Source organism: Plectropomus leopardus, chromosome 23, assembly GCF_008729295.1.
Source record: "Plectropomus leopardus isolate mb chromosome 23, YSFRI_Pleo_2.0, whole genome shotgun sequence".
Lineage (NCBI taxonomy): Eukaryota > Metazoa > Chordata > Actinopteri > Perciformes > Serranidae > Plectropomus > Plectropomus leopardus.
The window spans coordinates 4,291,937-4,306,935 of record NC_056485.1 but is presented as its reverse complement, the minus strand read 5'-3'; the positions used below and the strand labels follow the sequence as shown (position 1 = coordinate 4,306,935).

The window sequence follows — 14,999 nt, the reverse complement described above, 5'->3', positions numbered from 1 at the left end:
TACAGCGATATCTCCAACACTCTGCAACTCACACCGAAACAATCTAGATTATTAAAAAGCATTTCAGGTAAGAGGACAAATATGCATTTTTTTTTATTTTGTAGTAAACTGTTGCTTTAACCCTTAGGGACTGCTTGGCTAATTTTACACACTTTCAATTGTTCATTTTTTGATTATTTTGACTGTGTTTATGTATATGGAATACATTTTAGTAAGACTGGGTATTTTTTTGTTTCTGTTTTTGTTTAATTTTGGAATTTTTATCTAAAATACACCGTGGAAATCAAATTGTTACATTCATATTGTTAAGTGCCAAAAAAAATGCACCATTGAAACCCATTCAAAGAGTAATTTTTTTATCCCTCAGACACCAAAGCTATAAAATAATGCATTGTATTATTTCTGGATTTCCTTTTGGGGTTTTTTCTTTGGACTTTTTTTTTCACCTGATTACATCGCATTTTACTTTATTTGGCGTATGTATAAAAAAACATGTTATTTCCACTAGGTGTCAGTATTACTGCTAATCATTGACTTATGATAATGTATGAGAATGTAATAATAGAAAAAAAACTACTTTCCATGTAATATATTGAAAATAATTCATTTTTGTGTGTGTGTGTGTGTGTTTTTAATCCAAAAACAGTGGCATCATGACAAAAACTTTACATTTAAAGGATTAAAATTCTGAAAATAAATGAATATTTTATATTTCTGATTATGATTATGATTATGATGATTTAAAAAAAAATGACAGTAGAAAATCATTTTAATGTTTGGGTTTTTTTTATAGCCTGATTTTGAAAAGCGCAATTTCGGTGCAGAACGATATGAGTGTGAGTATTTGACACTGCACAAAAAATCATGTATAAACATCAATGTCACTGCTAATTATTGACATATCTCTGGCTATGATAATCAAAATATATATACTTAGCATGTAGTATATTGAAAGTAATTTATTTACTGTGTTTTGTTTTTTTCCATCTAAAAATATCATGACAAAAACCTGGCATTTAAAAGGTAATATTCTGAAAATGTATGAATATTTAAGAATACTTAATATTTATGATTAGGACTGATGTTAGTTTGAAAAAAAAAAAAAAACTCCATGAAAGTATTAGAAAATCTATTATTTAATCTATTTAATCTAAATATTTTTAGGGTTACGGTTGTGAAATATTAAAGCAGGCCCTAAGGGTTAAATGTATAATCATACTGCACCATAGGTGACATTTACCTTGTCATAAAGTTGACACATATATGGACCAATATGAAATCATGACAACAATGAAGCATGATTAAGTTAGAATAAAAAAAACATATATTTTTAAAATAATCATGTAAAATATTTCATTCATCTAATATTCTGACCATACAGAGAATTACTGCTGAGCAACAGGGCGAGGAGTCACGTGGTAGCAATAGTAAGACATTCCCCTTAACTCCCCGACCTCCTGCACGCCAACATCTGCTGCCACAATCCCCGGCTCCTGTGCCTCAGTCTCCAGCCACAGGAGCCTGGAATCAGGGTCCTCATCTGAAAACTGGAGCAGTGATCCTGAGCTCCGCAATACCTTCAAACACTGCTTCAGCACCAGACTGGCCTTCCGTCTCCCCTCTTTTGACCTCAACAAAGCGTCTGTGGTGCCTTTATCGACTATAAGGTCGACACTACTACTATCAAAGTGCTTGTGAAGCTGCGTGCAGTCCAGCTCTACAAACTCAAGCCAGGAATAAAGATTGTAAGGTTGAAAGTCTTTGGTTTGGATGTGTTCCTGCATAAGTCGCACAGCTACAGGAGAAATGTCAGCACAAGTGACACGCACAGGGAGAAGAGAGTGTCTGTAAATACAGGGCCCTAAAGCAGAAGTGCCACAGCCCATATCCAGTACCTGGAGCGGAGCATCTGGGTGGGACTTGGTCTGCAAGAGGGGCATGATGAAGTCTCGGACAGCATCGAAGCCAAAGAACCACTCAAAGTTTTTGAAGGTGGTTGTACCGCTGCTGCTCTCAGTGTAGAAGCGGTCCCAGGTTGCTTTCTTGTCCATGTTTGCAATCAGCTCAGCTAGGCAGAAACACACATTGGGGTTATATCATAAGAGCTGGGAAGTGGACATTATTTTTATATCATACACCTGAAATTTGTGCCTGCATGCTTCTGTCATATGTCAAAAGACTTTATGTATAACTTAATGGAATATTTCTCCCACAAAATAACCATTTATAAGCAATGCCATGTTACATTCAATTTGCGAAGAAAATGTTTTTTCTCGCACACTAAAAACTAGGGGTCAACTGATATTGCTTTTTCAGGGTTGATACAGATAACGATTATTAGTACTTAAATAGACCAATAACCAGTATTTGGAACCGATATGCATTTACAATAAAATATTTAAATATTTCTTGTTGAAATTTAGAATTTGAAATACAACAAATTTCAACACAAAACTTTGTTTATATGCCTTTAGCAAATGTTTGCTCAAAACTAAAAAGTTCAACATCGTATACAGCAAGTTCCCTGCATTTATTTCATAAATTGCATTGCCTGCATAACAGGTCAGGAATATCAAATAAGTTTTTAAGCAAAGGGAAGGGGATTCTGTTTTTATTTTGGTTTGTGGGAGGGAAATACACATTTATTTGTATTATTTTGAATTCATTGTAAATACAATCTTAACCCTTGATCCTGCAGATAGGTTTGAAAGGCACCAAAACCACACCATTTATCCTATCCAGTAACTGTAAAAACTGAGATTATTGTCACATTTTCACTATTTTGAGATCTTGAAGACAACTTTTTTGTCATTTGCTCTTTACATTTTCTCAAATACTAATTCATTTGGTATGAATACTAAATGAACATGGTTATATATGGTAAGCAGTCACTAAGGGAGGCTCAGGGAAAACGCTGTAGCTTTGGCGAGGGGGTGAAGATAAAAATAAATAAAAAGGTCACAACCCAGCCACTCTCTCCTCTGATAAATACAGTCCCTCACTTTGGAGGTCATTACTGAACTTTGCAAGAAGGAAGTCTACCAAGCTGACAGCTTTAAATGTAATCATTTACAGGGGTATTTTTCAACTGTATGGCCTTTTGGAGCCTTTATAGTGACCTCCATGAATGTAGCCAATAAGTAGTTTTAGCTTAGTGTGACGTTAGCTAAGAAACTGGGAACTGGTAGCTTACTGTATGTATCCAAAATAAGACAAATTAATGATTTTTTAGCTAACCTGTCGGTGTCACATAAACGTGAATACAAACATACAAGTAACTGCAACACATGTTGACGCGGAGTAAAATGTACGTCCTAAATTAGTTTAGGTACACATTCAACCAGTTGGTCATAAACTCTTCAGCTAACCCACTGAAGCTAGCTAACAAGCTAGCATTGGTTGACTGCAGCGGCACTGACATGTGTTGCTCGTTGTAACAACACTGACACATTTCACTAAATATGAACATTTAGAAACAGTTTGAACGTACCTGTGAGGGAGGAGTGATGCCGCACACGAGATGCAACAACTCGCCTGATCGATATTGCCAACGACTTCGTGAACGCAGACATTTCTCCTCAGCAACTTCTTCTTCTTCTGATTCCTTTTTTCTTGTTCAAACTCGGCGCGGCTGGCGCATTGCTGCCTCACGCTGTTGACACTGGTCATTACACCCTAGCTGGCGCCTACTGACCTAAATCCTGGGATATAGCAGCAGGTACATTGTAAAGTACGGAAGCCTTAAACTGCCATACATTCATACATTTTTTTAAATTCAATTCAAAACTTGAAGGACTCAGCTCATAGAGAGGTACACAGACAATAAAACAAGATAACATCATCAAAATACAAATTTAAAACAGAGATAAAAGGAAAAAGTTCATGAGATCTCCAAATGAAACTGTTTTTCCCCTAGATAACAACATAATTAATTTGAGGTTTCAAGATAACAAATTAATAGTGATTGGCCTGAGATTTCCATCACACGTCATATGATATGCAATGCTGACTGATGGATATGATAAGCCCTTTGTTTTATGCTTTAATGTTTTCTATTCTAAAATATTTTTGAAACAAATGAATGAGCAAACGTTACATGAATATAAAGATTACAAAAGCTGTCTGTCGAGCTAAATTGATGGCTAAGGGAATGTAAATCAGTCTGCTCCTCTCACTCGGTTGGTTAAAACTGGACACAAATGGCCACCACATACCCCCCATTCCCCCACTCCCATTTGTATGATGTTTCAAAAACATTATTTCAGTGAATGACCTACCATTATGGTATTTTTGTTTTGTTATCTCAAGTTCTTAAATCAATTATGTCTTTATTCATTATCTCTCCCATCACAAAGGGGGAAAAGAATTTATGAATGTATGGTCACTTAGGACTTCCAAAGAAACTAATGTGAGAATCCTTCTGCTTCACAAATCAACGTTGCTGTGCAGACCTGTATTTTTACAGCAAGAATTCAACTAATGATTCCTTGATTAATCACTTGGCAAAATATTAACACATTTCAAAATAAATCCATAATGCTGGTTTCAGCTTTTCAAATGTGAGAATTTACTGCTATTCCTTGTTTTACACGAGGAAACTACAAATATATATTTGGGCTTTTAGGGTGATACAAAATGCTATTTGAGGAAGACACATTTATTAGATAGAAATAAAAGTGAAGGTAATTATTAATTAAAAGAGAACAAGTCATAGTTTAGCAAGTCACAAGTCTGTCTCAAGTCTTTGCTCTCAAATCCCAAGTCAAGACAGGCAAGACCTAAGTCATGTCCTGAGTCAAGACAGGCAAGTTCTATGTCAGGTCTCAAATCTAGACCCAAGATGCCAAGTCCTAAGTCAAGACTTGTAAGTCCCAAGTCTGGACTTGGAACTTGAAATGGGACTTTTCTGGCTTGACTTGTTAGTCAAGCCAGAAAAGTTCCATTTCAAGACCCAAGTCCAGACAGGCAAGACCCAAGTCATGTCCCAAGTCAAGACTGGCAGATCCCATGTCAGGTACCAAGTCAAGACTGGCAAGTCCCAAGTTAAGTCCCAAGCCAAGCCAGTAAAGTCCCATGTCAAGTCTCAAATCAAGTCAGGCAAAACTCATGTCATGTCCCAAGCTAGGACTGGCAAAAGTGCTAACCTTTGAGGTTTGAGTCATACACAAGTCATAATTAGTGGTCATAATTATAAAGTCATGATTAAAATGTGCTCTTCACCAAATGCAATGCCATTTTAATCATGACTATTTTTTAAAAAGAAAAGTTGCATTTTTGCATGTATTCTTAAGTCCACATTGCTGCTAATTTATAATTCTAAAAAAATAAATTCAACCTTTTTCTTTTAATAAAAATAAAACATGACAAGAAAAACACAACAGAAGAAATAAGATGTAAATCCCTTTAATAAAACTCAATGAAACGCAGTGTAACAAAGGAAAAGAATCCAACATAAAGCAAGTAGATAACATTTACAACCACAAAAGAAAAAAAAAAAACCTGTACAACTCTAAATGCCTGGAGTCACTTCTATTTTTCCAAAGATTTTTTTTAATTAACCATTTTGTGATGACTGAGGATCAACTGGGGAGTTTGGGGCAAGAGGGGTAAGGGAGGCATGTAAAGTGATTTTATCTTTTATTTTGATTTTTTTTTGTTGTTTTTAAATACATGAGTGTAATCTTGTACACAGATGTAGGCTTCATCAACGTGGCTGCTGAAGTTATTTTTCTTAAACCCGCCGCTGTGGTGTACAGCGGGAGGAGGATGAGGTGTGGCCGGGAGTGTTATTTGTACAAGATGTCGTAATGGCCAGGTCTATAGAGGAGGAAGATGCGTGGGTCGCCGCCTTCGGGGAAAACGTGGTGATTGACAGTTCCTCCCTCTCCTCTGTCCATGTACTCCACCAGGATGGAAACGTTCAGGGCCTGGGCTAAGGCGATGATGTGAATGTGGTCACTTTCTTTAGACATGGGCTCTACCTCCTTGAAGAAAAAGAAAAAAGAAGCACATTTAAGTGAGATTGTACACAAGAGGATTAGGGCATATTAAAGAAAAAAGATCTTACATTTAGAAAATAAAGTCGTAATTTTGAGGGGAACATTTTTTTTAAGTGATCAAATTTAAACATTAAGGAGAATAAAGTTGTAATTTCCAACACAAAGTCACAATATTAAATGATTAAATATTTAAACTTAAGAAGAAATAAGTTGTAACAATATGAGATTGAACTTTTAAATTTGCGAGATGAAAAGTTGTGACATTGCGAGAGTAGACTTAAAAATTTACATGAAAATAGTCTTATTACTACTTGATTAAACTCAACTTTATAAGACGAAAGTCATATTATTACGAGATGAACTAAAATTTAAGAGATAAAAAGTTGTATTATTACTGGACTAAACTTGTATCTTTATGAGACGGAAGTTGTAATATTACGAGACTAACTTGTAAATTTACAAGAATACGAATAGGAAGTGATTAAACTTGTAACTTGTGACGAGATTAAATTGATGAAGTTATGAGAAAAAAGTTGTATTGTTAAGAGATTAAGCTAGTAAATTTATGAGAAAAAACACTGAAATATTACATCATTAAATGAATATATTTACAAGAAGAAAAGCTGTAATATAACAAGATTACACTCAAATTTAAGAGAAAAATGTTGTAATATTACGTGATTAAAATTGTAACTTTATGAAAAAGAATTGCAGTATTATGGGTTTTATATCATAAATTTATAACAAAAAGGTTGTAATATCACATGATTAAACTTGTAACTTTATGAAAAAGAATCGCAGTATTACGGGATTTAACTCATAAATGTATGTGTGTAAAAAGTATGTGTTAAAGTATGTATAAGTATAAAACTTTTTCTAGAAATTATGACTTTGTTCTCAACATTTTTTTCCTTTAACATGGTCCTAATCGTCTTACAGAAATGTCTTTTTCCCCCCAGTTTTTTTATTCATTTTCTGAACACATTATGAAGAATTCCAACAGCTGTGTTACGCTAGAACATCTGCATTAGGAAAAAAATTAAATAAAATAAAAATAAAAAAATCCCCCACACATCCCAACATCCATCGTCCCGTCATAAATTGAACAATTTAGAGATAACAAAAAGGCGAGAGAAAATAAATAAGAAATTAATCAATTTTACAAAAGAACATTGTTATTTAAAAGGTAAAAGAAGTATACAAATAGATTTTATTTTAAAGTAAAAAAAAAAAAAAAAAAAGAAATTCCTTTTCACCGTGAAAGTTAAGAAAACCCACCTGCTGACAGAACTCCTTGACGGAGCGTCCTCCCTCTATGAAGTGCTGAAAGAAGCCGTACTCTCGCTGCAGGTAGCCCGAGGTGAGCAGCCGCAGGTACACGACCACGTAGTCGGACACGTTCTGGTCGTTGAAGGAGTTCAGCAGCTCCTGCAGGTTCGGCTGCTTCTCGCACAGTTCGATCAAATCCATGAACTGGGGGAGGAAAAGACATCATTTACATTGTTGGATTGATATGTCCTGCTTGCCAAACTACTGTCCAACGGGGCAATTCTAAGTGCGTCTGCCTGCAAAAGCTGACCAAATACATCATGTACTTTGGCAGGTGACCGTTCAGAGTTATCAGAGAAATGAGAAGTTAGCAGCATCACCATCACACACTTGATCCAACGGGATACAAGATATACAGTGAGAACTGATGAATCTTCCAATAAAAGAAACTCACGGTATTATGAAAGTCTTCGATGGTGAACTCAGTGAAGCCCTCGTTAACCAAGTCCAGTTTACTTTTACCTGCGACTGCTTTGAACCTGACAACACAAAAAGCATGGATCCGTGAGTATTATAGCAACCATCGTATTTTTTGGGCGTAACGGAAAAATGTGCAGATACCCAAACTATTTTTATTTACCATAAAAGACAACAAAACCCCTAAACATAAGGGGACTGTATACATAATTATATAGCTAGATTACCATTAACACATGTAAAAGATTTGAATAAGACAAAAAAAAAGAATACATAAAATCTATGCAGACAAGAGAAAATAAAACTGTGCCACTTTAACTGTCCAAGATTACACAAGTATGAAGTCAAGAGAGCGATGGAACTCACTTTTGAAGCTCTTTGCTGTCATCTAGCAGCGACTCGAGATGTGCGAAGCCAAAGGCTCTGTAAAAGCAGTTGCCATCTGGACGCGTCTTACGAATGTACGAGTATTTTTTGTGTAGGTCCTGCAACAGAAAGAGAAACCACAGATACAACATCAAATGCAAAAACGGTATCCGTATGTAAGCAGCATACAGTTTTGGTTAGTGGCTCTGGATACAATGACACACTGGACAGTGGAGGAAATTATGTGGGTGCAGTAACCTGAGAACAGAGGACTGAAATACAAAGCAGGATTGGGCAATATATCGAACATAACTGATGTATCGACACTTTTTCCACGTGAAATATACAAAATGACTATATGGCAAACATAGAGTAGAAATCGTCATTTTCGCTTTTAGATGAAAAGCATTTATGTTTTTTTCACCAGAATTTCACTTGCACAAATATTATGGCCAAAAGAACATAAGAGCGATGTCTATTTGGGGAGAAAGTCACCACAAAATTTGATATTATCGTGATGCTTCAGTCCCGATTTACTATTGCTGCAGTTTTAAACGCGTTGTGATGTGCTGAGTCTTGCAATAAAATATATTGCAATATACTGTGATTTATTTCCTGCTTTTCAACAATTTTATTGATCTTGTAGGCTACCAAAAGTTTATTTTGTATTTGCAATATTAACCCTTGGAAACCTGGCTTTATGTCCGCCATAAACATAGGTTAAGCATTTTTTTGTCATAAGTAGTCTGCAAAAAAATATCCTGAAAATTGGGAAAAACTCAAAGAAAAATAAAGTAAAAGAAAAAAAAAAACATCAAAAAGAAAGGAACTGATCTGAGTCAAAAAGTGTTTAAAATAATATTAATTCTGTGAAATAACTTTATACACATATATATATTTATACACACACGACCTGAAGCAGCTGCTCTCCGCATCCGGAAAAAAATGAGTCGTTGCGTATATTACTCGCAGCAGAGCAGCGAGCCGCTTCTGAGACGCTCCATAACACGACGTTGACGGACCTGATAGAATCGAGGGGTTAAACACAACTCTCGCGCAAGTAATTAGTGTCACCGTTTCATTTCATATCATACGAAGTACTTTATTCATTGTTCTGATGCTGCCGTTTCTAATTACCGACCCTGCCGCTTTCAAATGCGAGCGCTTGTGGCCGTTTAGGAAAACCTAGAGTTGACTGAACTAGTTGATAACCAGCTTTGTGATTCCTTTTATCCAAATTAGGGTTAAGAGAAGCAAGGTGATTAAAAGATATCCTGGGTATGTTGAAGTGGTCTCAAAGTGCGGGCCTCAGGTGGTGTGCTTTGACTGACCTTGATCTTGAGCTGATAAACTGTGTCATCCTCAGCGTATTCCCTCTGCAGCACGGACAGATCCTGTCTGTCCGACACTAAAGGGTTACTGTTGGCTATCTAGACACACAGACAAAAGAGGACTGAGTTAGTACATGCACTGTAACTTATTTTTTAACAGGCTGCAGCTGTACAGACAAGTTTCATAGTTATTTTAAGCATACCGGCTTGATTTCTTTCTAATACATTGGAGAGGGATGAGCATTTTAACAAGAAATGGCCCCAAAAAATGAATAAAAAGTTAAAAGAAATTACTGAAAAATAAGAAAAATAAAGAGAAGGAAAAAAAAACAACAATCAAAAAAGTGCTGAAAATCTAAGCAAATAAACAAAAACCTTAGTTTTCTAAACATTTTTCATTTTTCTCTTAAATTTTTTCAGTTGATTTTCAGATCAGTTCCTTCTTAACTTTTACTTTTTTTGCAGTCTGCAGGACATTTCTTTCCAAGATGCTACACAATTTTCTCAGGTTTTAGAGGTTAAAATGATTGTGAAAGTCATCTGAATGCAGCGCAGGGGAACTGATGTTAGATGGTTAAAAGGTCATGGTCAACAGTACTGATTCCTAGGAAGTTTTAAAAGTGGTTATTCAAAATTATATGAATGAACAATTGTAAACTGAAGGCAAACCATTGAGGCATCTTTTAGATATGTATAAGAGGAGTTTAGCTGTATCCACACATCAGATTTTTGGATGTATAACTTTATAAGAAGTGACTGGAATCTGAAAACCTTTCAATACTGATCCTCAATTTAAAAAAAATAAAAATAAAATATTTCTCACCTCCTGCTGAATTCTGTCCTGTTGAGCAATTATGGCCTCGTCATATGCCAGACAGTTCACTCCTGTAAGAGAAGGGGGACAGATTCATTAGGCTTTAGAAATAAAATACTCCTATGGGAAATCAATGATGGCAGAAATTGTACAAAGCCAGTCAGTGGCGTCAGGTAGTTACACTGGTCCCCAGTGTATGCTACAGACTACTTATGCACTTAAAATGACTACCATGTAATCTTGTCGTCTTGTCACATGATCAAATAGAGACTTGACACTGCATAAAACCAACAAATATATAACACAGAAACCACTATTGCATATATGTATGACAAAAAACACCAAAGAAAATATGCAATTATTCATTTATTTGAATAATTTTCATAGTGTAAACAAAGAGAGATGAATGGTTGCTCTGTAGACTACAATCAAATGTAGGTCATGAAACTGTATCGAGCGCTCATGGAAAATGGGAAACAACAGGATGAAACGAAAGGGAAGTCAAAGGCACTCCAAAAGTGTGAAAAAAGAGGAGAAATAACATTAAAAGGTCTTTATTATAGTGGCAAAATCGTTAAAAGAGCCAACATGACCGCTGTTGGTCGAAACATGTTGGCTTTTTAATGATTCAGCCACTCTAAACTTTTGGAGGGCCTGGATTTCCTTCTCGTTTCATCCAATTTTTATAGTGTATTTAAAGTTTAAGTTGGATAAGCACATCTTTTATAATATAATTTGTTATAGATTGCAACTGTCCAACTATAGCAAATGAATTTAATGTGAGTTCTTTGAATACAGGCACAATCTATTTTCTATTACTAACAGGCCCATTTTCCACAATCCACTCTCTCTATGTGACCCCTCACCCCATTAGCCCAGTGCAACCTCCCTGTCTGTGCTGTCCATATTTACACCCCTGAGGCTGGTGACGGACATCTTCATAAAAAACCTTTAATAAAATAAGTGACATCTGGATTTAAAAATCTGGATCACATCAGGGCCAAGGACGCCATGGTCAGGAACTCCCACATGACAATATTTTCCTTCAGGGACCTCCATTTAAAAAGATTTTGGTTGTCAGATATGATTAAGAGCTGAAGTGTATAGTTGACAACTACACCTGAGGATATAAATGCTAAAAAAAAAAAATAAACTTCTGATCAGAATATTAACTTCTATAGTGAATGAAATGATAAAAATGAATTTTTCTGGGGATCCCCTGACACCCTCTCAAGGACTTATGGGGGTCAAACCACTTCCTTAGTGGAACATCACGCTGTTGCAGTAAAATGAGAAGCTATAATAATGTAGTAATTGTATGTTGGAAGGTCAGTGATGCAAATTTACACCACAGCAGGAAAGTACATTCTTAAACAAAGATATCATTTTTACAGCAAAAAAAAATCACAGAATAAACTTAATGGTTTAAATGTGCACTAAAATTAAACTGCTCAGCAGACAAGTGAAAAAACTGTTACAGACACCACTTGCATACAAGCACTGCAAATTGTGTCTGTGCAGAAGTTACGCTCACCAACCGAAACAATACAGCTGGATTATCGTGTGACACTTTCCATGCACAATGCACCAGCAACACGTTTGAAAGATTCATCAAAAACGAGCCACAAATTAATGGGTGTTTTTAAACCTGAATGCAGTTTTCCCACATTTTAGTGTCTAAGTCACTAATGGAGACAACAATGTTTGAAATTAAGCAAGAGTACCGCAGCTAGACAAGCCAAACAAGCTGCAATGTCATCCCTTCAGGCAACTGTGCAGCATCAATTTGCATCCACTTAAAGTGTGTGTTTTTGCCGCTGACAGGCTCAGATTATTATTCTGGATGTCTGATAACATTATGGAAGGATCCCTACAAAGATAGGCCTTCGTATTAAAATGTAAGATCCCTTTTGTTTGTTCAACCAGAAAAAAGCACCGAAACCAGACTGTGTTTAAATAAACAGTCATTTTAAACAGTGATGCAATTTAGTCAAAGCTAACAGAAACACAAAAGAAATGCATAAAAATGCAAGAAAAATCATCTTGCTTGGTCTCTACACTGTTCAAATAATCACAAACTCTGGTTTAGTTAAAATAAACCCTGAATTCACCCAGTTAGATGTGAGAATATGGTTCTATACACTACTGTGTATTTTAAATGGAATCTGGTGGATATAGCAATAGTAATTTTGAGGCTGTTTCTGACTTAACAAAAGGATCTTGCTCTTGTCTGTCTCTGTAGGGCTCCTTTCCATATGTTGTCTGACACTTTGAGCCTGTCTGTGACAAAAACTAACACTTACAGTGGATGTTAATTGTGCCAATTCAATTCAAACTGCTGCACCTTTTTACAATGTTGTATTCCCCTTAATTTGCATTTTATACACTCTATTTTAAGCCTTATTTTTTAATAGTATCTCAATGGGTTTTTATTTTCCATCTCATGTTATGCATTATGTGCATTCTATTTTTAATCCTAATTTTCATCTTACTTTTACTAGTATTATCAAGTGGGTTTTTGTCAATGTGAAAATGCATTCTATGTATTCTATTCTGAGCTTAATCTTGTTTTTCCGTGCAGGTTTTTATAATGTCTTTATGTTTATGTTGAGCAGTTGGTGCATGTAATTTCTTTTTGTAAAGTTGGGCTGCATATGAAAGGTGCTATACAAATAAAGTTTATCATTATTATTATTATCATTCTCATTATTATCAGTTATACTTCCACTATTATTATACACATATGATTATAACTGTCACAGACATATGCTCTAATATTTGCATGTAACATACATACTGTCATAAGCTGCATTCATTAAAATTCATATTTCTATTACTATAGTTAGATGTTATTATTATTGTTGTTGCTATGTATCTCTGTCTCTCTCTCTTCCTCCCCCTCTTTTTCTTTCCTATGTGTCATTACTGTAATTGCATTGTTCTGTAAGCACAACACATCAACAACATATCTGTCCATCCTGGAAACGGGATCCTTCCTCAGCTGCTCTTCCTGAGGTTTCTATCATGTTTTCCCCCATTAAAGGGATTTTGGGGTGGTGTTTTTCCTCATCCGCTGTGAGGGTCCGGGGACAGAGAGATGTGAAATGATGTAAAAAGCCCTCTTTGGCAAACTGTGAATTGTGATAATGGGCTTACAAATAAAATCAACTTGACATTCGTCACTTGGAGACAAATACAAGGGAAACTATGTTTCCAATTGTAAAACAATGTTACCCTTTAAAAGTAATTAAAAGTATTTGATTTATGTATTTGTTTGCAGTTATTCTCTGAAACTATTCTTGTTGAAGAAGAAAAGCACTCAAATCTGAAGTGCGCTTTGCATGTACAAAAGGTAAATCTGGCTGTACTGTTTGAATTATAGAAACCAGTTGGTGAGCAATACGTTCAGAAATAATGCAGAGATCTCACAGACTGTTTTTCTTCAATGACAGGGAGATGGTGCCTTTAGTGCCAATTTTATAAAATAATGTATATCAATCTGTTTTGATTCATTTGATTGTTTATTAGTTTCTTGGTAGTTGTTCTGCTTGATAAAACCAATGTTACATTTACGTAAATAAAAACAGAACCAGATGTTCGAAATGTAATATACTAAAGACAACTGTGAATGAATAACGAAGACAGCAGCGTTTCTCTTTCCGTTATTATCACGTGCCGTCACCACGAGCAGCATAAAAACAAGTTAATCCACAACACCGGCTAACGTCAGTCAGCTAGCTCGACCTGTGCGAAAACAAAACAATTTCTGGTCACGACGAATTTGTTCGTCTATCTACCAAAAAGACGGTGACCTTTCTTTAATATTAAACATACACTTTTAACATTTCCTCACGTCAAAAACCCCGAGACTGTCATTTACTGTTGTCTTGTCAATAACTAAACAAGCGTTTTCTCTTTGTGTAGCAATGGTTGCTAGCTAACGTTAGCTGTGGCCTCTGTCTCCCCCACACCGCTGCGTGTCAAACACCGCTATCACGGAGACGGCAGCGGCTGAAACACCGAGCGGACACTGGTGTGGATGATGGCCGCCCTCGTTAGAGAAATGACCGTGCCATGAAATGGATATTTAGTGATGTAACGGTTTCTCTCACCCTCCACCTCTCCCTGTGATGTTTCCTGCTGCTCCTCCGCCATCTTAGCTATCGAGATCTGTTTCCTCCCTCTGCATGACCTCATTCATTACACACTTCCGGGCGAGACTTTGTGTTTGTTTTATTTATTTTTTTTAGAAACAACACTAGCAGACATTTTTATGTCAAGGGGCCTATCAGCAAAATTAGGACTCAACTAAAAGTATCAAAATGTCCAGGCTACATTTTCTACATTCTCTAACAAGGCTTTTCAAACTGCATTATCTTAGCCCGGGACTATCTTTACCCCTGGGCTATGAATTTGACTAACTAAACCCCTTTTGACATTCTTACAGGGTTAACTTAGCTACAGTTGGGTAAATGTCAGTTGGAGAATGTATGTTAACATCCTACAATTAGCCTTGTGTCACAATGGCTACTTTTAGCCCAGGGTTAAGTCTATTTTTCAGGGGATAACTCTGCTAAGTCAGGGCCCAAGTGGGTAGAAAAATGGGTCCTATATGGAATTTTCCACAGTTTTTCTAATGGCCCCATGTCAGTTACCTACATAGGTGAGTTTAACCAAGTAGGCCCTATATGGGTTATGCTGGGGCTACCTAGGTACCAGGAGGGCCCAAAAATGGGCATCTCA

The 14,999-nt window shown here is 36.1% G+C and overlaps 2 protein-coding genes across 2 annotated transcripts; both read right to left on the bottom strand.

Annotated features, from left to right (window-relative positions):
* Positions 1 to 1,097: 1,097 nt before the first annotated feature.
* cskmt (citrate synthase lysine methyltransferase) lies at positions 1,098 to 3,637 on the bottom strand. The gene is made up of 2 exons (XM_042511913.1): positions 3,491 to 3,637; positions 1,098 to 2,068 (listed from the first exon to the last, which is right to left on the bottom strand). Exons 1-2 carry the CDS (start codon positions 3,570 to 3,572, stop codon positions 1,386 to 1,388), a joined length of 765 nt encoding a protein of 254 aa, XP_042367847.1. The 5' UTR covers positions 3,573 to 3,637; the 3' UTR covers positions 1,098 to 1,385.
* Positions 3,638 to 5,387: 1,750 nt separating this feature from the next.
* Positions 5,388 to 14,605, bottom strand: LOC121961864 (ubiquitin thioesterase OTUB1-like). The gene is made up of 7 exons (XM_042511912.1): positions 14,369 to 14,605; positions 10,266 to 10,327; positions 9,443 to 9,541; positions 8,112 to 8,230; positions 7,723 to 7,807; positions 7,278 to 7,472; positions 5,388 to 5,984 (listed from the first exon to the last, which is right to left on the bottom strand). The coding sequence occupies exons 1-7, from the start codon at positions 14,451 to 14,453 to the stop codon at positions 5,787 to 5,789; spliced, it is 843 nt and encodes a 280-aa protein (XP_042367846.1). The 5' UTR covers positions 14,454 to 14,605; the 3' UTR covers positions 5,388 to 5,786.
* Positions 14,606 to 14,999: the final 394 nt, after the last annotated feature.

Bases quoted from the DNA above. Each gene is read 5' to 3' on its own strand.
- cskmt (XM_042511913.1), bottom strand. From the start codon at position 3,572: ATGTCTGCGTTCACGAAGTCGTTGGCAATATCGATCAGGCGAGTTGTT. The intron at 2,069-3,490 runs GTACGTTCAAAC...GTTTCTGCCTAG, and splicing joins GCATCACTCCTCCCTCACAG to CTGAGCTGATTGCAAACATG.
- LOC121961864 (XM_042511912.1), bottom strand. From the start codon at position 14,453: ATGAGGTCATGCAGAGGGAGGAAACAGATCTCGATAGCTAAGATGGCG. The intron at 7,808-8,111 runs GTGAGTTCCATC...TTGTGTTGTCAG, and splicing joins GACAGCAAAGAGCTTCAAAA to GTTCAAAGCAGTCGCAGGTA. The intron at 5,985-7,277 runs GTGGGTTTTCTT...TTTTTCTTCAAG, and splicing joins TCAAGGAGTTCTGTCAGCAG to GAGGTAGAGCCCATGTCTAA.